The sequence below is a fragment of the Rhinolophus hipposideros genome, assembly GCF_964194185.1.
Source record: "Rhinolophus hipposideros genome assembly, chromosome: 8".
Taxonomy (NCBI): domain Eukaryota; kingdom Metazoa; phylum Chordata; class Mammalia; order Chiroptera; family Rhinolophidae; genus Rhinolophus; species Rhinolophus hipposideros.
Genome location: NC_138054.1, coordinates 91,725,868 through 91,752,627, shown reverse-complemented (window position 1 = coordinate 91,752,627; position 26,760 = coordinate 91,725,868). Strand labels below are relative to the sequence as shown.

The following is a 26,760-nucleotide window of genomic DNA, read 5'->3' as shown; positions in this document are numbered from 1 at the left end:
CCCAAGAAAACTTGAGATACTGGAATTATGAGACACAAACCCAAATACAACCTCTTCTGATCACAAAATAACTCTGAGTGGAACACACTGCTATTAATATCATCTCTTCTTTAAAGATAATGAAATGGAACCTCAGGAAGCTAGGGATTTTCCTAAGGTCACACGGCTAGTAAGCAGGAGAGCTCTGATTCAACCGAGGTCGCTTGTCTCCATCATCTTTGCTGTTAAAAACTGACCACATAAGAGGAACCTTCGAAGAAGAAACACTAACGAGAAAGAGAATTACGCATGGCATGCCCTGTAGGCCATCCACCCTCGGGAGTCCTAGAGGCACGATGTCAGAGGCTGCAGCTGCCCAAGCACCTCGGCCAATAGCCACAGCATTTCAGTAATGGGAGTGGACAAAGGAGAAGCGCCTGGGGACCATGGAAGGGGATACCTGCCCAGCCACCCACCCTCTTCTGTCAGGGACAGGCTCAAGGAAGGTGGTGACTAGACTGCACAGGGGGGGCCGAAATATCGCGCTGATGGGAGAATACCCGGCTTTCCGGATGACAGCAAGTCCACTCCCAGGAGTCTATTCTGAGACACCTTTTCACAAGGGCACAGGGGCATCATTTACAAGAGTGGGAAACTGGCAACCCCACTTGTGCACTCATAGAAGATGAGTTTAAAAAGGAAGGGATATCCACACCCGTCATAAAACCATTAAAAAGAATGAGGTAGAGAGTTTTATGCACTGGTAGTTTTTTAAATGGCCAGAATATAGTATTAAATGAAAACAGCGATTACAAAATTGCGTATTTTCCACCATTTCAAAAATTTTTACATATATACACATACTGTGTTTCCCTGAAGATAAGACCAGGTCTTATATTAATTTTTGCTCCAAAACACACATTAGGGCTTATGTTCACGGGATGTCATCCTAAAAAATCATGCTAGGGCTTATTTTCCGGTTAGGTCTTATTTTGGGGGAAACAACGGTATGTAGGTATGTATATTTGTGTGTATATTCAGAGAAAAAAATCTGAAATACACATGGAACTAATAGAAAATCAGAGGCCTTATACTGCATTATTTATGCACTGCTTGAACCTTTCATAATGAAACTGTGTTACTTGGATAAGCAGAACCCAGAGTGCACAGATGTACGTATATATTTTTACTTGTTTATACACTAATGAAGGGCTTGCCCGACCACCTTTCACCTGCATGATGGCAACCGCCTCCTGACACTTCGGCCTTTTATGTGACATGCTCTCCTCCTCCATCTTTCTGAATCCACTTTCCAAACTGCTCTCAATAAAGATTTTCCTAAAATGCAAGGCAGTTAATGCTCCCACCCTGCTGCAAAGGCTTCAACCGTCATCGTCCCAAGGATGCAGTCTGAATTCTGTGAGACGCTCTACCAGCCGCTCCGCCTTCCATACACCCATCCCACACCCATCCCACAGTTGTCCCCCTGGACGTCCCAGTCATGCTGCACAAATTGCTATTTCTAGTTCCTGTCATTCTTTCTTCCTGAAACGGCCTTTTGACTCCTACACCCCACTCTTCCCCCACTTTCCCACCCCGATTTTTTAACCCTACTGATTTCATTTTATCCTTTCAATGAGGACACTTCTTCAGAAAATTTCTAAGACTGGTGTTCTAAGAGGAATCTTTTAGGTATGAGCTCATCACCCCACAATCACTGTATTTTAACACCTGTCAAACTATTTCTTTACACACCCTTATCACTCATTAGTCAGGAAACTTCTAGAAGGATGGGACTTTATCTTGTTCACCATCATCTCCCAGCCCCTAGTACAATGCCTGAAAAAAGAGCTCAAGAAATATTTTTGGTGACTAAATGAGTGACTCTGACATTCATGCTTGTCAAATGAATAAGGGGCTTCAAGACACAGTCAGCCGGAGCAAAACAGGTGGCCGTTCTCTGCCATCCATGTGGCAGGTATGAACAGGGGACACTCCAGAAGGCCCGTAAACCCTCATTTCACCTGTTCCTGGAGGCGACCTCCCCTTCGGTGAGCGAGCAGTGATGGGCCTTGAATTAATGGGGTATCAGTCACTGGGGGCTCAGGGATTAAGGTGACACACCTGCTGGGGTGGACGGATGGCACACGTTCATTTCATCCTCTGGCCACTCCTAGCAGAGAGCCCAGCGTGCCAGGTAAGCGCTACTTGTGGAGTGGGCCAGACGAAGGAAGCCAGCCGTGCAGACCCCTTCCTGGAAGGGGATGGCCCTGCAATGGGGGGCCTGTGTGGGTGCTGGAGGAAGTCTCCATTGACTCACTGTCTGCTTCAGATACCTGTTTCGGGCCTGCCATGGGGAGGGGCACCGATGAAGGTGAGAATGGAGGTGCGTACTTGAGCACAGAGAGGTCAGTGGTCAACGTGTCCCCAGGCCATTCCTCTTTGGCTAGGGATGGGGTATTTCTGGCCAGGGCTCCGATTCTGGGGCGCTGGAAGGCTAGCTGACTCCACACACTATTCCTGACCCCCCACTCCTAAAATACATCACGGCACATGGCAGGGCGAACTTAACAATATTAAGGTTTAGGAGGAATCTCATGGCCCTTCTTGAAAGAGCTGCAAAGGCGAAGTTGGCAACCTGTCCCAGACTATACTTTCAATGGGGACACAACCTTAATGTACAGAATGTGAAAATTTGCAGGGTCTTGGGGTGCTCTCCCACCCCACCACGTACCAGAAGCCATCCCAGCCCCTTTCGGCAGCAGCCACTCATCTGCCCCCAGAGCAATTCTTAAGCATGCATCTTGCTTTCTTCTTTGGGGGTTGGATGGCTGAAACGGGAAGCATTCCTGCTCTGCCTGCTCGGAGGACAGGACATTATCTGCGCCCATGAACCAGGCCTGAGGGCTAAACCTTGCCAGGCCGGTTGACCGTGACATTTTATGCTTTCAGCTCATTACCTTACAGGTCAATGAGGAAAAGCGGCCCGCCTGCAGGAGGGGGTCTTCCAGGCTCTGGACTAATTCAGCAAGCATGGGGTCTTAGGGGTCCCTCCAAGACGCCCAAAATCTCACTCCTCACTCAGTGTCATCAACCCTCCCTTCTGGACAAAAGAGGAAGAAAACAGACTCACTGGTTCCTGGACGAAGGCTGAGCCAGCTGCAAGGTGGAGACCCGTACTTTGTCAGGACTGAATCCATGCTTGACCTCTGGGGTGGGAGCACCTTCCCTGGTCCTCGAGCCCTGTGCTAGAGCCACAGGTCTCCGTCCCTCTGCCCAGCTGCAGCCCCAATGCTGGAGGGCTTCTGCCTGACCCGGCCCGGGTCTTAGTTTCTCCAGCTGAATCCGTCTGCACAGAAAACCACGGAGCTCTCAGTCCAGCCAATTCGCTTCCCTCCAACGCAGGCCCCCTGGGCACTGTGTATTTTAACGTATGGACTTCGTGGCTGCGGTTTGCACCGTGCTTCCTTGCTGGTGGTTTTCTCCCCTTGGATTTTCCATTCCCAAGTACCCATTCGCTCCCTGGAACAGACTTCACACACTGCTGGCTGCCTTGGGTGGCTGCCTTCCCTCCTTTCCAGGAAAGCGACGCCACGAAGACCCTGGTGTCTCTACAGTCCCAACAGCCAGCAGCAGCCCTTCACATGGACTCCTTGGCCAGGAGGGAGGCCTGAAAGGATGGTGGCTTCTCCCTGCCGGTAGACATTCACAGGCGGGAGACTAAGTGGGTTCCAAAGCGTTAGAAAAATCCAAGCCACAGTCTAAGCCCCACAGCGGCATCAGGGCCAATCACCATGGCAACCCGTGGCTTCCCAGCCCAACACACTGTCTGCAGGCTGAACTGTTTGCTTACTCAGCTCCCAGCATTTCCAAATTGGATTTGCTGCCCCTCCACTCCAGTGCAGCTCCTTTCAGACTGCACCCCGCAGCCCACCCTCTGCCCTACTCTTTTCCTGGCAAAGCCTTGGAAAGCTTTAGCTTAGTAAAGCCTTTCTACAGAAGCCCTGAACATCATGTGGCCTCTTCCCCCTTACGGCAGATGGCCCCCATATTTATTTTAGCCACTGTTTGGCCTCTGCTTGTCAGCCAAGTCTCATTTCCTCAGCCAGGCCCAACGCTGGGAGTGAGGACCAGGGTTTAGCTCACACCGGCCGAGAGGCAGTTACAGGCACAGACCCCAGGAATTTTTTTTTCTTTTATTTTTACTTCTCTGGAAGCAAAATTTTTTCTCCTTCTAAAACACTCTCAAAAGACAGTCCAGAAAGAATATAGCATCCAATACTTACATACTTGGGCCCAAACAGAAAAATTAGAATAAACTGCCACTGTGCTCAATGCTGAAATGGCAGAAGGCACGGGCTGCTGGGGTTTCCTGTTTTCCCTGCTACGGCGCCCAGATTTCACTAACCCCCTTCTAACGTTTTATTTTCCCCACTGTTTCTGCCATAATTTCTCCTGAGCACTGAAATAATTTTCCGGAATAAAATGGTCTAATGAAACTACACAAATTCATGTTCTCCAAAATATTTAATGATACAGAGTTCATGTTGAGAAGAGCTGGACAGAAAATCGTACATATAGGACACCGATTTTGTAAAATATCACACACACGATTTAGAGAAATACCAGAGAAGACAGCATCACATTACGAGTGATTATCTAGGCGGTGGTGGACTTACGGGTCATCTACATGTGGGAACTGTTCGTACAAGTCGAAAAGCATTAAGGAGACGTTTAGGAAACACTCCCAGGGACTGGGAGCCAGGGGAAGCCGTGGGGACTACTTCCTTAGAGCTCTTTAGCCAATATTTGCCCCCCCCCCCCCCCTGCCAAAACAAAGAATGATTTTCCCACGGGCAGGACAGGTAAGATGGTTTCTGATTCCCACAATTAGTTTCTGCTTCCTCCCAAAGAGACTGAGGAATACAATCTTGGTTCCCGCCTTGTAGGAGTTTACAGTCTCACCAGAGACCGGCTGCACACTGAGGGTTACTGCTCTGCCCCTACAGCCGAGCCTCATGCACACTCACACGGGGACCCCGAGAGGAGAGCTTCCATCCCACCTTAAAGGGAACGGGCTGTCTCCCTCGGAATTACACCGCTAGCCAGGATCTGAACTCAGAGCTCTAACACCAAAGCCTGCTGTCTCACACACCACTCTGTTACATCTAAATCTAAAAATAATAAAAAGAAAAATCTACCAGGCAATTTTGTGAAAATTCACCATCTGGTACAACAAAAGGCACCCTGTACTCCTGTCACTTGGTGGGTAAGTAACCAGCCAGCAGAGGAGTCCCAGGGGCGGATGTGGGGGCCCTCAGCCCAGTCTGGGGCCCCACCACCTCGGCTGTCCTCTCCCGCAGGCCACTGCCAGATTTCGAGTTCTTAAAATCATAATCCAAAGCACCTGAAAGGCCAGCTCAACCGTCCCTGTTTTCTCAAACCTTCAGTTTCCTGGCCAGGGTCCCACAGGGCACACTGATTCCTGCCCCTCAGCCAAATAGAGGAGAGGAGGGAGCAACTGAACTGCCTGTTTACAAAATAAAATGGACCCTAGAATTTGAGCATCTTGTCATTTATTTTCACATCTATTTTTCTTACAAATGGATCTCTTTAAAAGAACTAAAAAATCACAAAATCGGCGACTAAAGATTTTCACGTTTTAAGTCATGTATTTCTTTAGTTTTCTTAAAATAAGCATGTACTAAGGAAATCACACACAGATTAAGAATAACTCCAGGGCCGGCCCGGTGGCTCAGGCGGTTGGAGCTCCGTGCTCCTAACTCCGAAGGCTGCCGGTTCGATTCCCACATGGGCCAGTGGGCTCTCAAAAAAAAAAAAGCATAACTCCAATGCAGAAACTCCTTACTGCCCATCCTTCATCCTGAACCACAAGTCTACAGAAATAACAAGCCCAAACCGTCGACACTGATGATCAAATGATGATCCTGGATTTAATGATGATCAAACCATCGACACTGGTGATCAAATAGACATGCGAGGTGAACGGCCTGTTGCCCTCTGACCAGCACACCTGGAGCCAGAGCCACGTGACCAGGATCTCTGAATCCCGAGAAAGGCCAATACAGGCTTCTTGGCCAATTGTAGCCAGTCTGGCGGTCTGACCAATGGCTGACAGCTCCCTCTAGTGGCGACGTTTTCTTTACAGATGAAGACTGAAGACCATCCTTAAGAGCCAGCAGGAAATTAGGCGAAAGGCCAGCTTGGATTTAATGAAAATGCAAATGACAGGGCAGCACTTTCATTCTGAGACTTGCTGCTAATGACCTATAGTGAATATTATTATAAAGATACAGGAACCGGGGAAGGAGACAAAAAGGTGACAGTGGCGGATTGTCTGTTAAAATCCTTTGCAAGACCAAGGCAGAAAAACATGTATGAGCTAAATTTAGATATAAATAAGAGGCAACTAAGAAGTTAGACATTAAGTGGTCTCTAGGGTGTCAAAATCGCCCTAGAGGGTGCCAAGGGGTCCTGTGCGAATCTGTAAGTCTGTAGCTCTACAAGATACTTTAAATGAATATAGGTATTAAAACCCACATTCTCATAACCAGCCTTCATGATCTGCCAGGGTGCTGCAATTCACAGTACCAGTTTGAGATGCTGCCTTAGAAACTCTCACCTTCTCAGATGCAGAAATGGACCCAGACTGATTTCCCAAAACCGCTTCCAACCACGGAGGATACAGAGTCATGACCACCAGGGAGAAGACGAATAGATTTCCGTTGTGTTTTCCCAGAGCCATCTGGGAGAATGACATTATCACCAGCCTCCGGTACCCCTAGCAGAAAGCGCTAAATGGCACAGTTGTCCACAGGTACAAGTTCAGGTCCAGCCACCTAAGGGCAAGAACAGGCCTTTTTCAGAACTGCTCTGCCAGTCCTTCCACACAGCTGAGTTTCCGGCGCAGCCCAGGATATGTCTTCAATCCCAGATGAGACGTCAATTAGGACAAATTCAGTTTTAAAGAGACCCCAGGAGAGGCTTCCTGGACTTGAGAGCAATTTTTTCATCATAAACCCATCGGGTTAAAAAAAAAAAAAAGAAAAAGGAGTCCAAACTTCCTCCTATTAAACTTCGATTAACTCTGAAGACCAAACATATCTTTAACACTTGATCCACAGGAACGGAGAGAACTTGGGTCGCATCACATGATCAAGGATGAGCATGACCCACCACTGGGGTCTCCCCGCCCATTCTGCCATCACTGGGCGAGGACCAAGGCGTGTCTCTACATCCTGTTAGACTTATAACCCTGCTAACCAACCTTCCTGCCTCCTGGGCCATTTCTGTGGCCCTGAGCTCCCCATTTTTATCCCGATTCCACCAACCAGGTCCTCAGAGAACTTTTTAAGGAATCGATTGTATCCTCTGTTTTAATGGAGCACCTTTTCCGTGACGCTTTCTCTCCCTTTAAAAAATAAAACATCAAGTGCGACTCACCATACAGCAGACTAAGGCAAAACTCTGGGTCACGTAGCTTTAAGAAGGGACTTACATTTACTATAAACACTTCCACAAGTTTTATAGGACACTGTTTGCTACGTAAGGGTGCCGTCTGCTGATGTCAGGCTGGAGACAAAGTCAAGCTTTCTGGTACAAAAGTACCTTCCCTTATTAAAAACATCAGTTTGTTTCTCGATAGAATTTAGGTCTTGGGTGTAGTTTCTCTTTACATGTTTCCTCAGTTTCTCTTAATCCAATTTTCCCTGATGCTCCAGGAAGTTTAAAATTATAATCTGTCGTGATGTAAGGTATCATCCCTTCAGGTCCATGCTGAAATGGAAACACAGAGAATACATGAAAACACTGCAAATGCAGCCAAATCTTTCTTCCCCAGAAGACAGTGTCAAAAGCGAGTCAGTGCATTCATTCCTCTCTCTTCAGAGCCTTGGCTCCCCTTCCCTCAAAAGGCCCACTTGAAGCACTAGCTCAGGCACAAAGGTAGGACTGCCTCCTTTCCGTCCAATTCAACGCACCGGAGAGCAGGAGAGTAGGTGAGGGCGAGTGTTTCTCTCTCAAACAAGAGGGCAGAGGAACACACACAGCCTTCCAGGCCACTCCCAGGTCCTGCAGTTTGGCTCTGGGACCACACAGGTGCCCTTGGCCAACATGACCTTCCCATGGGTGCACCCGAAGACCGTCCTCAGGAAGGTATAATCCTGGGGAGGCCTCATACTGAGACAATGGTCTCCCACGGGGCTCCTGACCACGAGTGACAGTGACTCACAGCCTTGCCTCATGCACCGTGCTGACACTCTGCCTTGCCTCATTCCAGCTCTAAGACAAAGTGTAAGTTCCCCAAACAATAACCTGTCCCGTGACTCTTGCCCCAATTTTAGGTCCTCTCTCTCTCCTATGTGCATGGCCATCTACCTCCAGGGCTGGCCCTGGGAGCCATACTCACCTGGTTCTTAAGGACACAGTGTGGGACGGAAATGGCTCCGACCAGCAGACAATTCACATTTCTTAGCTCTTCTGGGGGCACAGGGGTGAGGATGTGGTAAAGCCTCTTCTCCATATCAATCCCTCTACAGATTCCTGAAGACACACAAAAATTACCCTTTCTGGAAGACATCAAACCTTCCCCCGACTCTGAATTGCAGAATGGCTTTTCAAATAAGAGTTTCCATTTCAACTGGGGTTTGCTTTGAAAATACAAAGTACCAAGACATGGAGTATGTGAGCCCTTGAGACTTGGTACCTTCCTCTTCAGGAGTGAGGCACCAGAACGGTCTTCATGTGAAAGTGCTTGACTGTCTCACCTAAGGCACGCACAGGCCAGGGAAAAAACCCCCAGGGAAAAAGCCCCCAGGGAAAAAGACACAGGCCTGACTCAACCTTTCCCATCACCAATTCCTTCTTTATGGTCTGTGTGCAGTGAGAGAATTCTTAAGGGAATGCTTTTCATTCCCTTACAGTACAGTATTGTATAAACCAGAAATGTGTACTTTAGTATTTAAGGATGTTGCTGATTTGGGGTCACATTGGTCCATTCACTGACGTTTATGGACCTCAGTGAGCCAAGGGGCAATCCTATGAGCTGGGCTTGGTGACGGAGGCAGGGACAAAGCTGCTGGCACTGCAAGGCCCAGTGCAGATGCTGGCCCTGTGCTACAGGAAATGCCAGGATGTGACAAAACCATTTGTGCTCAGATCACTCCTGAGTGTGGGGAGTCTAGTGAAGGAGATTCTCCAGGGTCCAGTGCAGAAATGGCGGCGGCTCAGACCAGCACAGTGAGATGAGAGGGAGGGCCTGACAGATTGTGGAAACCCAAGCTAACTGACCTGCTAGTAGTGGGTTGGATGTGGAGAATGAAGGCAAGGAAGTTCCAAGGAGGACCCACGGGTGTGGCCTGAACCAGAGTGGATCTTTGAAGGACCATTCAAAGGCGTGTCTCTATATCCAAGGGAATAGGAGATGGTGTGGGGTGGGAGGAGGGGACTTGGGGAGAACATCAGGGTGTATGGACCCATCAGGACCCCACTTTTGGACCTAAGTCCTAGATACCAGTGGGATAGCCAAGCAGAGAAGTACACGGGTAACACAGGTATAGAACTCAGACACATGGTTGGACTACAGAGAGCCTATGGAGAGTCAGCATACGGATGGCTGTAGAGCCCCAGCAGTGGGTGAGATGGCCTAGAGAAAACCTGGCAAGTGAGAAGGCCGTGACCAGTCTTTTAAGAATCCTAGATTTAGAAGAGCCGGCAGGAGAAGCAGGGAAAGAGCTGCTTCCTTCCTGCCCTCCAGCCCGAGGCCCACCGTACTGAAGACAAGAGAAGCTCTCTGACCACTCCAACTGAGACAGCTCTGAGGTCAAGGCCAGCCATCTACAGCTGAAGAAGTAGATCGATTTCAGGTCTGCAGACATGCTTTACTCTCACTCACCAAACCCCAGACAATCGCAGATTGGAGTCTGGGCCAGCAGGATGGGCCCGTGTGCATGTCCTCTGACATCATCCAGGATCCTGCAGAGACCCACCCAGCTGGCATTCACAGCGCACAGTACATGGGTGGGAGCGACATCGGCGTGGGTAATGCGGAGTGCAACAGCATTGAAAGGGACCTGGAAAACAATGCACGTCTTCCTCTATTAATTCCACTTGAAAGACACTTTTAATTCTTATCAGCCGATTAGCCAGTTATCTAACATTCTATTTGCTGAACTGCCTACTGAAAAGTATCTCAACAGAATGGAAGCACAACCCAGCATGTGGTTAGTGTTTTACTGCTTTAATATAAAGAACCTAAGCAATTTACACAAAGTTCGTGTATACAGTCAACACCTGCTGGAAACCTAAACCTAATGCCTGAACGTTCTTGTGGAAAGAAACACTCGAGACACAAGTTTGGAGACAATCCTTAATGAGTTACAGTCGAGGGAGACTGTGAAAACCCCATTCTCCGAGAGGTTTCCTACTGTAAGAAAGTCCAAGTTCATTCAGTGAGCGAAAGCTTCCCTCCCTAATGAAACGTACTGAATTAAGAAAAAGGGATCACACGCCTGGAGCACAGGATAAATAACGACCTTAACATGTAACTTTCTGGGTAATTTCAAACTCCCAACGTCGAAAAGTATTTTGTTGTGTACTACTTAGATTTCAAAAACAAATTTGAAATAACAAAAGGCAGATTCAATTACTGGCAGGTAACTTTTAAATACAGTTACGAGTATGTCTAAGTAAGCAAAACTCCATTAAACAAACCGCCCGAGACTGTCCGGTGGAGACAACTCGAAAGCCTAGAGCCCATCTCATCGTCAGGCTTGGGAGACACAACCTTGCTGTCTGGATCCACTGGTCCTGCTGGGCACGTTCTCGGAACTGTGTTTCCACCTGACTGCCCAGGTTTCCGAGCTATACTAGCATCGCTCTCACAGGGCTGCCTCAAGGTCACCAAGCCAAGCCATATAACGTGCTTAGCAGAGCCCCTGGCACACAGCCAGGGCTTGTCTGCAAGGCCATACAGCAGGTGAATGCTCCGGGCTCTGGAGTCAGGGCACCTGGGCTCCAGTCCCAGCCCAAACTTTTACTACGCCCCTCTGGGCCCACTGACTCAATGCCCCCAGCCTCAGTGCTATCACTTGTACAATGCGGAGAATAACAGGGCCGTTGCGAGTAAAGGAGTAAACACAGGCTTAGAACAGGGCACAGCACAGAGTCAGCACTTAAGAACTGCTACCTGTTGCTGTTTTACTTTCATTATCCAGAATCCTAATATCAACGGGGTTTCAACCCCAAATAACGAAGAGCTTGGATCCCAAGATGTAAGTATTCTGGTGCTAGAATCTACTTTTGACAATAACATGAAATGCTTTGACAGTGCTACCTAGGGGCTAGATACCACCTCCTGCGTGTTGAACACCTGTTGACCCGCACAGCCAGGTATGGTACTGTCCCCACTCTACCGATGACAATCTGAATCACAAGCAGCTAGGAAGCAGAAGTGCGGGAGCCAGACTGCGGGGTTTAATCCCAGGGCCACCTCTGGGATTCGGCAGAACCTTCTTAACCAGCGTGGACGCAGTCGTGCCCCGCAGAGCACAGCACAGCAGGTAAGAGCAGGATTAAATCAGATGTTACAGTAGTTAGAGGAGCACTCAGCACACAGGAAGCCACAGAAATGTTTGCTAAATAAACAAAATAAAGATGATCCCAGCCCCAGGCTCAGGTTACCTGATAGGGTGTCAGACTTTGTAAGGCATAAAGTGGTTTCGGCACTGGGGGATGCAACTGGCCGAGGTAACCTAACACCGCCAAGTCACGAAGAATTTTGTTATGTGAGTCTCTGCAAAGTAAATCAGAACGAGGTGAGGAGAGATGTAACCTTACAGGCCCACCGCCCACTGAGAAGAGCACATCTGCCATTACACAGATTCGGTTCACACCTTAGTATCTGCAGATCCTGCCTTTCTATAAACCCAGTGAAAAAACATGAAGCGGAAGGACTCCTGCTAGTCAAAGCCCCTGGCGACCACAGCTGGAGGCCACTTCTAAATCGTTCCATTGGGACAATAACTGATCTCCTTCATACATAGCTGTGACAGATTTGAAAAGTTGAGGACTTATTCCTTCTAAAGAACTGAGGGCAGAAGGTCTTGTTAAAATGAAGAACACTGAATTCTCGAGCCATGATGGTGTATTTACCTATTTCTTGGAGTTTTTCTAAATGCAAAGTCCGACTTGACGCACATCAGCTTATGTCCAGTAAATAAAACTGGAGTCTCTTTTTCTTCATCAGCAAATTCAAAATACTCTGCAAATTCTGGCAGATGGAAACCCCTGTGTCTGATTTTAGACTTGCTTTTTGTGTACAAGCCGTCCATGTCATCTACATAGTCGGGGGTGAGGTTTGGCATGTATTTACTTCGGCCAGAACTGAACTGAACAACGTGACTGGGAGATAGCAGTCGGATCAGATCAATGAGAAGCAAAAGCCCTTTGTCTGTGAGGAAGGAGATCACATTAGCAGTTAGAGCACACAAACAAACAAACAAAAAAGTTCCTACAAGAAACTAGTATACTTATTCTGAGACAAAGAAACGATCAATAAGGAGAAATCTTCTAAAAACCGGGCTCCAGCACTAATGCCTAAAAGCCAAAAGCTGATTTACACTGCCCGTCCTGTCCTGCTGGTGGACCCCTGTGGGCTTACCTGTCACCCAGCCCATTGTGTTGACGATAAGAGGGGACTCTCTCTTGTAGGAGCTGAACACATACTTTATTATCTCAATGTAATTCTCATAGTCGTTTTTGCAAGTAGGTTTCCCATAATATACCATTTTCTGTGGTGTCCTCTGGTGGGTGAAAGGTGGTCCTAAGAAGATAGACATAAGAGCAATCAATCCGTGACTATTGAAAAGGTGGCGAGGTCAGCCATCATCACCAACAAAGATCCGCAGGAATCTGAGACCATCCTACCACCAGGATAAATGTACTCCTCTTTCTGGAAGTAGGGCATCACTTCTAAGTCTAATCATGAGAGACATTCTATAAATGTGCTCTTCAACATCGTCAAGGGCATAAAAGATAAGAAAAGCTGGAGGAACTGTTCCAGATTGAAGGAGACTAAAGATTTGTAACAATACACTGGGCCTACACGGATGATTGGGACAATGGACAAAATTCGAGTAACAGTACTGCAGCAATGCTACTATCCTGACTTTTGTGGCTGTATTGATTATGTAGCAGAATGTCCTTGTTTTTAGAAATACCCACTGAAATATTAAGGGGTTAAAAAAAAACGGGAAAAAATTAAATGGACTAGAGAAAATTTTAAAAATGGAACAACGAAACAAGGTAAAGAGCTTAAACAATTATTTTTGATAAAGCTGTTAAAACAATGCAAATATTTTAAGAATTCTTACTGAAAAAAAGTCTGTTAAATCCCTAACATACCTAGCAACCTAATTTACCATGTGCTTCGTCTAAAAGTCAACTAAACAAAAATCACACAATTATCTCAACAGATACGAAGAAAGCATTTGACAAAATCCAACATCCTTTCAGGATAAAATTATCACACAAACCAGGAACAGAAGGCAACTTCTTGAAGCTGACAAAGAGAGACTCTGAAAAACCCACAGCCAATATCATACTCAATGGTGAAAGACTGGATGCTTTCCCTCTACGATCAGAAACAAGAAAAAAAGGATATTTCCTTCTACTCTACATTGTACTAGAGGTCCGGCCAAAGCTATTAGACAAGAAAAAGAAATAAAAGGCATCCAGATTGGAAAGGAAGAGGTAAAACTATCTCTATTTGCAGCTGACATGATCTTATATATAAAAAAATCCCAAGGAATTTTCAGGAAGGCCACTAGAGCTAATAAGGAATTCAGCAAATTGCAGGGTGTAACATCAACACACAAAAACCAGTTAGGTTTCTATGTACAAGTAATAAACGATCTGAAAAGGAAATTAGGAAAGAATTCCATTTATAATAGCAGCTAAAATAGTTAAATCTTAGGAATAAATCTAACCTAAGATTTAGATTTAAGATTTACGGGAAAAGACTTACCGTAGACACCAAAAACCACACAACACTGCTTAAAGAAATTAAAGAGGACCTAAGACATTTTAAGGACATCCCGTGTTCATGGACAAGAAGACCTACTATTAAGATGTCCGTACTACCCAAAGCCATCTACAGATTCAACACAATCCCTATCAAAATTCTAAGTCTTTTGTGCAGAAATCAAAAAGCCAATTGTCAAATTGATATGGACTTGCAAGGGGTCCTGAAAGGCCAAAAACTTCTTGAAAAGGAATAAAGCTGGAGGAATCAACTTTGAACCTACAAGCTACAGTAATTAAGAGAGGTGGTACTGCCAGAAGGATAGAGCTATGGAATAAAATAGAGAGCCCAGGAAAAAATCCTTGCATAGACTCGTATGGCCAAATGATTTTTGACCAAGGTGCCAAGACCACTTAGTGAGGAAAGGACAGTCTTTTCAACAAATGGTGACTGGAAAACTGGACACCCACGTGTAACAGAATGAACCTTTCCTTATATCATACAGAAAAATTTATTCAAAAATGGATCAAATCAGAGACAACAGACCAAAACCCCAAGTCATGCGCCGAGGAGAGGACTGTGACATCCAGCTGCACCCGGAACCAAAGTCGTGTCACCACCCACCCCAGGAAACAAAGGACTGAGACATAACCAGAACTTGAAGACCGGACCCTTTCAGGAGCAAACGGTGCATTGTCCAGGAAGATCCGGTACACAAGCCCCTTACCTAAATGGCCAAGATACTCTAAACTCACCCCACCAGCGCTTCTGCACACTTGTTCCTCTAACCCCTTAAAAACCCGCCCCAAACCCTGGACCAGGGAGACTGATTTGAGTTTCTTCTCTGGTCTCCTTGTCTGGACTGCCTGACAAATAAATCCTTCTCTCTGCTGGGGAGGGAGGAATCAAAGACCTAAGTGTTAGAGCTGAAACTTACAAAACTCTTAGAAGAAAACATTACAGAAAATCTTTATGGCACTGGATTTGGCAACAACTTCATGGGTATGACACCGACAGCACAAACAATAAAAGAAAAAATAAATTGACTTTATAAAAATTAAGAATGTTTGTGCATCAAAGGGTATCAAGAAAATGAAGACACAAACCTACAGAATGGGAGAAAATATCTGCAAAGCATGTATCTGATAAGGGATTTAAATACGTACAAAGAACTCCTAAAACTCAACAAAAACAAATAACTCAATTCAAAAATGGGCGAAGGACCTAAATAGACATTTCTCCAAAGCAGACACACAAATGGCCAATAAGCACATGAAAAGATGTTCAACATCATCAGTCAGTAGAGAAATGCAAATCAAAACCAAAATGAGGTATCACTTCACATCGCATAGAATGGCTATAATCAAAAATAACAAGTATTGGTGACAACGTGGAGAAATTAGAACCTTTGTACATTTCTGACGGGAATGTAAATGGTACAGCTACTGTGAGAAAGTTTGGCAGTTTTTCAAAAGGTGAAACACGGAACAACTAAACGAGCCAGCAATTCTGCTCTGAAAGAACTGGCAGCAATGAACAGATACTTGCACACACTGCAGAGAAACACCATCAGAATAGCCACAAACCAGAAACCACCCAAGGGTTCATTAGCAGTCGAATGGATAAACAAAATGTGATATATCCATACAATGGAATAATATTCCGCCATAAAAGAAATGAAATTTTCATATATGCTACAATATGCCTACATTATGCTTGGTGAAAGAAGCCAGACACAGAAGGACAAATATGGTAGGATTTCACTTGTATGTGGTACCTAGAGCAGGCAAAGTCACAGGGAAGGCGAGTAGGACAGAGGTTCCTGGGCCTGGAGGGAAACTGAAAGGGAGGAATTATTGTTTATTGATACAGTAGCCCCCCTCATCTGTGGTTTCGCTTTCTCTGATTTCAGTTACCGCACAACTGTGGTCCAAAAATATTCAATGAAAAATTCCAGAAATAAACAATTCAGGGGTGGCCGGATGGCTCAGTTAGAGTGTGAGCTCAGAACAGGGTTGCCGATGCAATTCCCACATGGGCCAGTGGGAGCTGCGTCCCCTGCAACTAAGATTGAGAACAACGAGCTGCCGCTGAGCTTCCTGAGGGGCGGCCGGATGGCTCAGCTGGTTAGAGCGTGAGCTCTCAACAAGGTTGCCGGTTCAATTCCTGAATGGGATGGTGAGCTGTGCCCCCTGAAACTAAAGACTGAAAACGGCGAGTGATCTTGGGAGCTGAGCTGCACCCTCCACAACTAGACTGAAGGACAACGACTTGGAGCTGACGGGCCCTGGAAAAACACAGTTACCCAATACTCTCCAATAAAATTTATAAAAAACAAAAACAAAAAACAATTCATGTTTTGAATTGCACACTGTTCTGAGTAGCGTGATGAAATTTCACTCGGTCCCACGAATCACCCGTTGTCCACCGTATCCACGCTGCATAAGATACCCACCCATTAGTCAGTTATCAGACCAAGTGTCGTGGTATCGCAGTGCTTGCGTTCAAGTCCCCCCTATTTTACTTACTAATGACCCCAAAGCCCCAAGAGAAATGATGCTGGCAATTGGAATATACCGAAGAGAACCTGTCAACTTTATCAAAGGTATGGACGTGTGTATAGCAAAAGCAGTACACACAGGGTTCGGTACATCCTGGGTTTCAGGCATCCATTATGGGGCTGGGAAAGTGTCCCCCACAGGTAAGGGGGACTGCTGCACAGCATCTGTTTGGGACGATGAAAAGTTTTGTCTATAGGTAATGGTTCTACAACATTGGGAATGTATTGAATGCCACTGAATTGTTCACATATGAATGGTTAAAATTATAAATATCATGTTAGGCATATTTTCCCCTAAAGAAGAAAAAGCAACGTGAGATTCTGGTTTGGATTTTGAACCAGAAAAAGGGCATTAGAAGGATAACTGGTGACTTTTGAATACAATCTATAAACGATTTAAAAGTATTACATCAATGTTAATTTCCCAGTTTAAAACAGTATATAGGGTTAAAAAATGTTAACATTAGAGGTGTGCTTCTAATTTACATGTAACAACATGGACAGTAGCTCCAGGGAACCCTACAAAAATATCATAGGTTTTTTTTTCTTTTCTTAAATTTTGGAGGCTAGAGAAACAACTATAGGAAGACCACGAGTTTGGTAGGAGGACATTCACTTTTTATATTTTATATTCTTTGAATTTTTCGTTAAGTATCACTACTTTTTCATTTCAGAACACCAAGACATTTAAGAAATACATAATACATACCTAGAACTGGCTCTGTAATATTAAGTAAAGAAATGCAACCCGGAGGAGTAAATTCTGTCTGTCCCAGATCACATTCCAAATAGTCAACGCAGGAAATACTAAAAATTTAAAAGAAAGAAAACCTTAATTAGTTTTATGATGACGAAAGGGTAAATTAGATCTTAAACACTGTATGGGATACACTCATAATGCACCCCATGCAGGCTTTTAGGTGAAATGCTCAAGCAATATTTTTTTTTTAATGTTTTTTGAAGAGAAAATGTGATGCAGGCACAGTCACAGTGATAACCCGGCTACAACTTCGTCTTTCCTGAAATGTTATCTTTCAAAGACAGCAGGATTAAGCCCGACTCTGAATCTCTGGATACGGACAAATACAGATTCTGAGACCAACTGACTCCTCTCGAAAGCTCCCTGGGAGGCAAGGTCAGTACCCCCCGAGAGCACGTCCCCTCCCTCCAAAAGTGTAACAGACAATACCACCACTGCAGCTGAGCAGCGTGGCACAGAGTTGTAAATAGTCTCTACTTAGAAGTCGAGGGACATCCCCACCCAGTTTTGTAAGTCAAAGCTCCTACCTCACATCCCAAATCTAGCAATACGTCAAAACAAGAGTAAAACCACTCTCACCTGTTCAGTAACTGGTTAATCAGGTATCTATTGAACGTTGACTTTCCAACGTCCTGAGCTCCACAAATCAGAATGACAGGACAGCCATCTACTTCTTCTGGGGGTGAAACAAACATTGACCCTGGCATTAGCATCTTCCTTAGGACTCCTCCGAGGCTCTGACGGATAGCACTTGAATTTATCAATGTGTCACTCACCACAAGAATCGTTGACTAACTCTTCCAGGGCTGAAAGAACACTCTCAGTAAAATGAAGGGCATTTTTTTTCTTCTCTTTTTTAATGCCAACAGACCTCAAGGCAAAATATTCGGAGTTAATCTGGAAAGTCGGGCTCTGAAATGAACAATGTAAACCTTTAGAAAAGGTAGAAACAAATGCCCCCTTTTAATTTCGTTCTAAATTAATAAATCTCATACAGTTGTGAGATACAAAAGATAAATTTGATCCCTCCCATTTTGTCACCCTCCCCAGGCCCCAATCCAACCCTTTAGTACATCTTGTCACTCTCTTCCTAAAGTTATCCATGTCTGTTTCCACACCTTATGTTTACTTCCAAGCTGCCAGAATCTCTGCAGGGCGCTCCAAAGAAAATGTGTGGAAATTTAAGTGATTGCCACAAGAAAAACGCAATGGAAGAGCAAAGTTGCAGAGCAGGTTGGTGATTTGGAATAAAATCAAAGCAATCTCCGAAAACAAAACAAAAGACAAGAATATATGCTGACAAAGTTGAATGGATGTGAAAAACAGGTCCACAAAACCCAATGGTGTTCTAGCAGTAGTTAGTATCAGGAAACCAACAGAAAGCAACCCAAGGAATGGAAGAGCTCAGTCCCAGCGGAAGCAGGTAAGGTTCAGATGGAATACGGCCACTGTAAGGAAGCTGATCAAGGAAGAGACCCACCCATGATCACATTCTCATGCAATTCATCAACCCCAGGGATAAAGGCATCATAAAAAGAATCAACCTGGCACTGAGACTTCCTACCACCAACTCTGGATTCTAGAAAACAATGGAGCAGGCCTTCAGAGTTTTGACATTGGTCTCTTTGCTGCCCCCCCATCTAGACCTATTCTTGGGAGTGCCTCAGGCTCAGATCTTGAACCTTCCTATTTTTATCTGTTATCAACTCCCTTGGTGTTATTATCCCCCCTCAAGGCCTTTGGAACTCTCTGCTGGAGCCGAAAGCTCCCAAATTTACATTTCCAACCTCTTCTCTGAACTCGACTCTCCACATCTCCCACTGAACGTCTCATAGGCATCTCAAAGTTAACGTATCTGTAGCTCCTCCTATAGCTGCCTCATCTCAGTTAATGACGACTCCATGCACCTTGGCGTTTAGCCCAAAAAACCTGGTGTGAGTCCTTGATTCTTCTTAATACCTCCCATCTATATAGTCTGTCCAATAATCCTATGGATTAGACTGAATTCACTGGCTCACAGGAAACAATTATAGTAATGACATGACTTTAGGAAATAACATGGCCAGCAAAATTTAGAGGTGAGAAAAGAGATGGGAGAAAGTGTAAGTATTACTCATTCAGTTCAGATAAAACTTACACTATCTCAAGTTAATAAATCAAGATATGAAAATATGATTTAAAAAATGCCAAAAGGCATTTACCCATTGGTCCTTTTGCTGGAGAATGAAACTAACACTTTTCATGACATAGCTTTCTTTTTTTCCCCTCTTCTTCCGCTTCCCCCCACATTCCGGTTCAAGCCGTTACTTCTCAGTCTAGTTGTGTAGGACACTGCTCCCTGGCCCATGCTGGTATGAGCCTTGTGCTACCCCCCTTCCCCTCGCTGAGGCAGTCTGTCACCAGTCATCGATTGGACGCTCACAGCAGCTCTCGCCAGGCTGCCGGCCGCTCAGGCTGGCTGCCAGCCACTCACGCTGGTTGCCGGCCATTCACACTGGCCGCCGGCCACTCCTGGCAGCACACGGAAGCCCACGCCGACCTCTGGCTGCTCACAGCAGCCCAGCTCCACGGAGAGCCGCTGTTCACAATCTTAGCTGTAGAGGGCGCAGCTCACTCGCCCATGTGGGAATTGAACCGGCGACCTTGTTGTTATGGGGTCCAACCACCTGAGCCACCAGGCCGGCTGACATAGCTTTCTATACTGACTATTTTTACTGTACACATAAATTACACTCTGTATGACCTACAGCACAAGGAGAGACACTGCTCTTCCAAGGGAGCATCCTACATAATCATTTGAAATGACTGCTGGTGGAAGCAATTAGCAAAACTCTGAACGAAACCTGTTTTACCTCTTGTACAAAGATGTAAGATAAACCTGGATGGCTGATTATGAAGTTCACAGTAGAGGTTTTCAGATTTTCCAGCAGCACAATGGAACACAGAGGAGAAAAATTCTTCATCACCCAACATCTATCATCTGTAAAGAGGAAAACAAACTACCTTAGAAATAGTAACTCCATTCAATTCTATGCCCTTTTGCACTACCATTTCTCAGCTAAACTGTAAACTTTTTGAGAGTAGGAATTGAGTTTGAGAGTCTTTTTCAGGAGGCCACACTGCATAACAGGAACACACCCGGAAGGAGAGGTCAATCCAAGTTTTCCACATACTAGCTTGTGTGGCCTAGGGCAACTTTACTCACCTGCAAAATGGTGAACACAAGGGTTTCCCTCTGAGAACCCTTGTGAGGGTTTCAACAGATACAGTAAAGAATACAATGTCTAGGCCACAGTACATCATCTCAAAATTATTAGCCTTGTTATAGTACATCTTCAATAAATTACCCAGTCTTTTCATTACCCTGGTTAAGATGAGATCTGAGCAAAGTCCGGGCTTCCCTTTTCATCTCCTTCTTGCTTTTCTCAGGCATCGAGGAAGGAACTGCACGGATAGTGAGGCGGGTATGGGTATAGGTAGAGAAGACATCTCGGGAAGGTTGGCCTTGGCTAATGGTAAAACCAAACACCTGCACCTGGCCATAAAGGCACGTCACACGGCAGATCCCGCTAAAAGTAAAACACTAACAGAGAGAGAGGGGAAAAAAAGGAAGAAATAACGTTACGGATTCTGTAACTAATGACTGCAATTTTCTAAAACCTTCATTGCTATTCACGTACTTAAAGGTGGCAGATTTCTAAATAACAATGCACTGTATTAGCTGACGACCGGGTACTTCATACTTTTATGACCTAAGATCAGAGCCCATGGCAGCTACAGACACAGCTGGGAAACACTGACACGTGAAGAACATGGGGGGTCCCATGAGCTGGGCTCTGTTGCTCTCATGGCTCCCTGTCCTTAAAAGGCCCACTGCCTGCCAAGTCCCTGCGCTCCTGGGTTTCCACTTCCCTCCAGTATTGGAGGGGGACCTCCCGGGCCGGAATCCAAGTGAAGAGCAGGGGCTCTGCCAGCAGACTGCCCGGGTGTGAGTCCTAGCTCTGGCTCCTTACCTTCTGCAAGTTCCCTAAGCTCGGCCTCAGTCCCTTCCTCTGTAACAATTCATGGCACTAGCACTAACGACTTCATGTGAGCTGGGAGAGTTAAATGGGTTCACACACAAAACGCTCAGAACACGCAGAACCTGGCATGACGAAGCGCCCAGCAAATGCGACCTGTTACCCTCATCGTTACTAGTCAAGTCCCTGGATCTCATCATCAGCTTCGTTGTGACCCTGTGCTCAGCACGACCGCCACGCGGAATGCGCTCGACTCGCGGCCGGAGGACGAGAAGGGACACGGTCTTCTCCCGGCCCGAAACCACCGGGGCCGCGGCTCCCTGTCTCCGTCTCCCCGCCGGGCTGTCCCCGCGCCGCGCACCTGTTCGAGCGGCAGCAGTAGCAGAGCGCGGCCGGGGCCCACGGGCCGCAAGAGCCGGACGGGGAGGTTCGCGAAGCAACTCGGGGCGGAGACCTCGTCCGGGGTGGGCCGCGGGGCGGCGCTGGGGGCCGCGGTCTTGGTGCTCCCGGCCGCCGCCGCGCTCGACACCAGGCACCCGCTGTCCCGCCAGTCCGCGCCGGCCGCCTGGGCCTGCAGCAGCCGCCTCCGCAGGCGCCTTCGGCCGCACCAGCGCAGCAGAGTCCGCAGCCGGCGGCGGGGCCGGCGGCTGAGCATGAGCTGGGGCCGGGCCTTGCGGGCTCGCATCCACGTGGACCGGATGGACCCCCGCTTGCGCAGCAGCAGCAGCGTGTCCGCCATGATGGCCCCTGGCTCCCACCGCGCGAGAATCTCGCGAGACCCCGCCGCTCCGCCCCCCGGCCTGTGGCGCGGCCGACGGGAGCGGGCTGGGAGCCGTGGCGCCCTCTGCCGGCGGCCCAGGCTTTGCAGCCGTGCGTTCGCCCTCGGGGACTCTGTGGGCGGCGCTTCGGAGACCGCAGACCCGGCGGTCCCACCGAGGGCTTCATTTCTATTATGCAGAAGCCCACCCCTGCCTCCTCTAGAGGGAAAGCCTGATACTTCAGCTCAAGTCCAGGGCACCTCTCCGGAAATTCACTGGGATAGGTTTTGGTCCTGCAGGGAAAGCTCCAGGATTAGCGGTTTAAACAAAACCCGTTTATTCGCATACCTTCTGCATGCTGCTGCCTTTGGGCGGTAGGGAGCAAGTCTGCATAACAAGGCAAACCACGATGACTGACTAGCGGGGAGGTCCATTCAAAGCCATGTCTCATTTGGTAAACTGAGGCCCAGGTGAAAGGTTCTAAAACCGGCAGATCCCTGCTAGGCACCCTCCACACCCTGTCCTCAGGGCCCCCAGAGAAGCTGTGGTCCTGCCTCCCTCTGTCCCCCAAACCCCTCTCCAAAAAATCGCCAGGGTTCCCTTCGTGAGCCAGGTGAAGCCGCAGGGAGCAGAGCAAGGTTGGTCCAGGGGAAGGATTGGTAGGGGCTGCCTGGTCTGCATCTGTGCGTTCCCCCTGCCCCGTTCCTGAGTAGGACAGTGGACCGAGAAGCCAAGGCGGACAGCCTGGTTCTGACAACTGGGGCCAGTCCCACCCCTTTCCTAGGCATGAAGTTGGGAAGCATGTGGGCCGCTGCCATCTACTCTATTTAAACGCCTGACCTGGTCAGAGGGCACAGCTCGGCCATGCCGGGCACAGGATTGGTTAGCATATTACGCTGGGTGGCTCACCTGGTTGTCCTGTAGCTTTCCCTTTCCTGCTGCTGGACTTTCAGCTGCCCCAACATGGAGTCCTTTCCTGATTCAGCCTCCCTGAGGATTACCCCATTGCGGGCCTGTCCCTCTCCACACTTCACTGTCTGGGGGTGAGATACAGCCCCACAGCGACCCTCTGTGACGGGTGAATGAGAGCTCAGCAGAACTGTCATTTAGTGGGACCTGTGTCTCCAGGGTCCTCTGCCTGTCCTCCTCAGCCAGGGCCTTGCTGTTTCTGCCTCTGAGGTTGCCACCTGTAACTGCCTGCAGCCCCTTCTCAACCTACCGTCACCACTTCAAGCTCTGGCTGGGCCTTGCCTGGCATTTCAGTCCAGTTTCCGCTTTGTAATACATTCTTTTGTCCTGGCTATTAGAGTGTTTTTGTGTTATAATTCCATTCCAATTATTTCCTGGCTTTGTGGCATAACTAGACGGCAAGGATTAAGCAAGTGTGGCCTTTCTCCTTTTCCGTCTCCACTCCACTCCTCCCCAAGTTCAAACTCCTTGGTCCGCCAAATGCAGGGGAGCTTCTCCACAGGGAGGGCAGTGCAGACACAAAGCAGTAGATGCTTCAGGAGCTCAGCAAAGATAACCTAGGTTGGTGCCTTCATGAAGTCGACAGTCTAGGTAGAGAAAGCACTGCTTTTCTTGGAAAGAAGCTAGGTGCTTAGAGTCTGTGCAAATCATAGATTTGGGAGGCTAGAGGAAGCCATCAGGGGTCAGCAGCAGGATGCCTTAAACATGAAGCACACTGACAGCCAGCCTAGGAGGAAGGTTCTAGAAAGCCTGGCTCCTGAGGACCGGCCCAAAGTGCTACAGATGGAACCGGGGAAGAGAAAATCAGGGGGAGAGAGACATGAAAACTGGCTTCAGATAAATGAAGGGCTGACATGAGCAGGAGGCACTGAGCTTCCTCCGAGTGACTTAAGGACAGAAGTGATAGAAATGATGGAAGATTCTTCTAACAAGCAGAGAGGCTGGAAAGCAGACTGGGCTGGTTCTCTCTTCAAGCAGGGCTGACTCATGTCCCCAGCACAGCCCTGTTGGGGTCCAGCCAGCAGTTCCCAAAGTAGGCAATGAGGAACACAGGCTATCACCACATTCACAGGTGTCTGGGAAGAAGCACGAGTTAAATGAGGTTAAGCAGGTGTGGTGGTTAATTTTATGGTCAGTATGGCTAGGGCATGGTGCCCAGTTGTTTGATCAAACACCAGTTAGATATTGCTGTGAAGGTATTTCTAGATGTGGTTTGCCTTTAAATCAATAGACTGAGTAAAGCAGATAGCTCTCCATAATGTGGGTGGGCCTCATCCAATCAGTTGAAGACCTTAAGAGAAAAGATTGAGGTCCCCAGAAAAGGAAGGAATTTTGCCTCTGGACTCAAAACTGCAACATCAACTTTGTGGGGACTTCCAGCCTGCCCTGCAAACTTCAAACTTGCCAGCCCCCACAATCATGTGAGCCAGTTCCTTAAGATAAACCTCTTTCTCTGTGTGTTTCCTATTGGTTGTGTTTTTCTGGAGAACCCTGAGCAGTACAGCAGGTTTCTCTGCGACAGGACTTCATAATAGTTGCTGATAGTTAGGTACGGGTTGGAGGATATCTGCTACCAGCCTAAATTCTGATCAAGCAGAAAGAAATAACCAGTGGAAAGCCTCAGGCGTAGGTTTGCCCTTTATTAGAGAGCTCCCAACCCAACTCCCTACGGATGCAATCTTATCCTAAATCATCCAAATGGATGAGGCTATGTTCTCATTGTACCCTCCCATGCCATCTGTATAAAGTCCTTCTACTGTTTGTGCCAAAGATGCTGGCACCTCAAGCGACTTGGCCCAAATGCAAATACTAATGTGTCTGTAGCAGACAAAAAAGGAGCATGCTCCACCCAGAGATTCAAGGTCAAGATCAGAAAAGAAATTGAGGTAGCGAGGGCTTGGCTCAGAGCTGGACTTCAGGGGCCACATTCTTTCCTTTTATTATGCATCTCTTCTGTCCTCAGAGTCAATTCAGAAAACTCAGAGCAGCAGCAGCTCAGGAGGTAGATTTGGTTCGTGGATGTGCGGGAGAGATCAAAATGCCTTTTCTTGGGGGCTGGTTGCTCCCTTTGACCATAGCCTAACTGGCATGTGGGCAGAGCTACCAGGCTAAGGCCCTCCCTAGGGGCCTCTTGATTTGCAAACCAACCCCTTCTGGGACCATGAGCCATACAAGACTTATCTGCATATCTCCAGAATCTGTAATTCACATAGGCACCTTGAGGAAACACTTGGCCTTGGGCCCCACTCGTCTTACTGTGCCCGGCAGAACCCAACTTCTGTGGTACAGTTCTGCAACAACCTGTAGGCTTGCATGGCCTTTCTCCCTTTTCCTTCTCTGATTACCTGGCTCCAGGAGCCCTTTCTGCCTTCTCTTTCAGACCTCCACAGCTGGAAAACAGAGTGGGTGCCTGAGGGAAGCCAGACTTGGCATGCACCCATCTCTTGGGTGCTCCTAGTGGCTAAAGTGCTGCTGCTCCTACTGATGGCTTGGACTGCTGGCCTGTTGCCTGGCGCTTAGACACCCCTGTGGTGAGGTTGGCTGGGAGCAGGCTTTACTTCCTCACGTTGTGGCCTCTATGGCTTCTTTGGGGCCCACACTGCCCACGTGCTTGCTGTGCCAAAGTCTCTTTGCTCTCGGTTTGGCATCTTCCTGTCCTGCCTGACAATCCACTCCTACCAACTGGTCTTCATCTTCAGGTTTTTTGCCAAGGTATCCACCTTCCACAATGCCTGGGTCCAAAACCATGGAGCTGGCCTGTTTGTAGGGATCAGCTCAGTGGCCCAGCTATTTATCTGTCCAACTTGGCTTGTGGTGTGGACCCCCCTGCCCACTAGGGAATACCAGCACTTTCCTCAGCGGGTAGTGCTTGATGGTACAGAGGCCAACTCACTGGACTTCATGCTGCCTTTCGCCTGCGATGGTCTCTCAGTCAGCTCCTTTGCCTGCAGCTATGGGGGCAAGGGCCTGCCAGAGAACTACAAGGCCAAATGTGTCACCAAGCCTGCTCCTCAACTCCTGGATGGCCTTCCTCACCACTGCCAGTGTCTGCCAGGGCAAGTACCTGCCGGCTGTCAACGTGTTGGCCATGCTGAGCAGCCGTAGTGGCGGCTTCGCGGTTCTTTTCTCCCCAAGTGCTAGGTGACACTGTGCGGCCCAAGTCTCAGCACGTTGCCCTTCCAGGCCCTCATTTGGGGCTACACCAGGAGCTGCGGCTCCACCTGACCATTGGGTAGGGCAGGGCCCAACCGGGGTGGAGTGGACTTGAAGCCTCCCCAGCCCTGCGGAGCGAAAGTCGAGGGGGGCGCGCTGGGCCTGGACTCCTCACTCTTGGCTTGGGAAATGGAAGGACACGGAGGGGCCCAGCCCGGACTCCCGGCTGCGAAACAAGAGGTGACATATGCGTCTTGGTTGCGCTTCCTCTCTGGGCGAGGGGGAGGAGCTGATTCTTCTAGCCTGAGTGTTCTGCGACCCGCAAACCGCAGCCGGAACCTCGGGATTGCCACAGCAGGGAGAAGACCCGGCACCCAGCTTGGCGTTGCTAGGCAACTCCAGGAGGCGGGCCCAGCACCGAGAGAATTTGACATAGCCCCGCCCCCTCACATTTCATTGGCTGTTTTAGGCGTGACCCCGCCCCCAGATGTTGGAGGTGGAAGCCCAGGGCCTCTGAAGCG

At 47.9% G+C, this 26,760-nt stretch overlaps 3 protein-coding genes across 6 annotated transcripts in view; 1 reads left to right on the top strand and 2 right to left on the bottom strand.

Annotated features, from left to right (window-relative positions):
- The window catches only part of PLEKHG5 (pleckstrin homology and RhoGEF domain containing G5), a gene marked incomplete at its 3' end in the record, with an annotated part of 44,506 nt that extends 41,192 nt beyond the window's left edge, over positions 1-3,314 (bottom strand). For all 3 annotated transcript variants that reach the window (XM_081056580.1, XM_081056585.1, XM_081056584.1), the window contains exon 1: positions 3,113-3,314. In XM_081056580.1, the coding sequence (XP_080912706.1) occupies positions 3,113-3,179 (67 nt within the window). In that variant the 5' untranslated portion in view covers positions 3,180-3,314. The remainder of the gene's footprint in view (positions 1-3,112) is intronic.
- An 870-nt stretch (positions 3,315-4,184) lies between these two features.
- On the bottom strand, positions 4,185-22,143 carry NOL9 (nucleolar protein 9). 2 transcript variants are annotated; one of them, XM_081055420.1, is made up of 12 exons: positions 21,721-22,143; positions 20,704-20,923; positions 20,193-20,320; positions 18,117-18,252; positions 17,920-18,016; positions 17,290-17,387; positions 12,659-12,820; positions 12,151-12,448; positions 11,680-11,791; positions 9,893-10,070; positions 8,408-8,541; positions 4,185-7,776 (listed from the first exon to the last, which is right to left on the bottom strand). In XM_081055420.1, exons 1-12 carry the CDS (start codon positions 22,096-22,098, stop codon positions 7,627-7,629), a joined length of 2,091 nt encoding a protein of 696 aa, XP_080911546.1. In that variant the 5' UTR covers positions 22,099-22,143; the 3' UTR covers positions 4,185-7,626. The 2 variants fall into 2 exon arrangements, with proteins under 2 accessions (XP_080911546.1, XP_080911547.1); XM_081055421.1 differs by having other exon boundaries at positions 4,490-7,776; positions 17,920-18,013; positions 21,721-22,123.
- On the top strand, positions 22,100-26,311 carry TAS1R1 (taste 1 receptor member 1; the record flags this gene model as incomplete). The annotated part of the gene is given in 9 exon segments (XM_081058077.1): positions 22,100-22,229; positions 25,467-25,589; positions 25,592-25,653; positions 25,655-25,677; positions 25,679-25,722; positions 25,725-26,085; positions 26,087-26,199; positions 26,202-26,224; positions 26,228-26,311. Coding segments are annotated over 9 exon segments (963 nt in total).
- Positions 26,312-26,760: the final 449 nt, after the last annotated feature.

What these genes read in the sequence shown, in the direction of transcription:
- NOL9 (XM_081055420.1), bottom strand. Translation starts at nt 22,098, where the DNA reads ATGGCGGACACGCTGCTGCTGCTGCGCAAGCGGGGGTCCATCCGGTCC. An exon ending in TACTGCTGCCGCTCGAACAG is followed by an intron (nt 20,924 to 21,720) that starts GTGCGCGGCGCG and finishes TCTCTCTGTTAG; the next exon opens with TGTTTTACTTTTAGCGGGAT. An exon ending in AAAGTCTGACACCCTATCAG is followed by an intron (nt 10,071 to 11,679) that starts GTAACCTGAGCC and finishes ATTGTTTTCCAG; the next exon opens with GTCCCTTTCAATGCTGTTGC.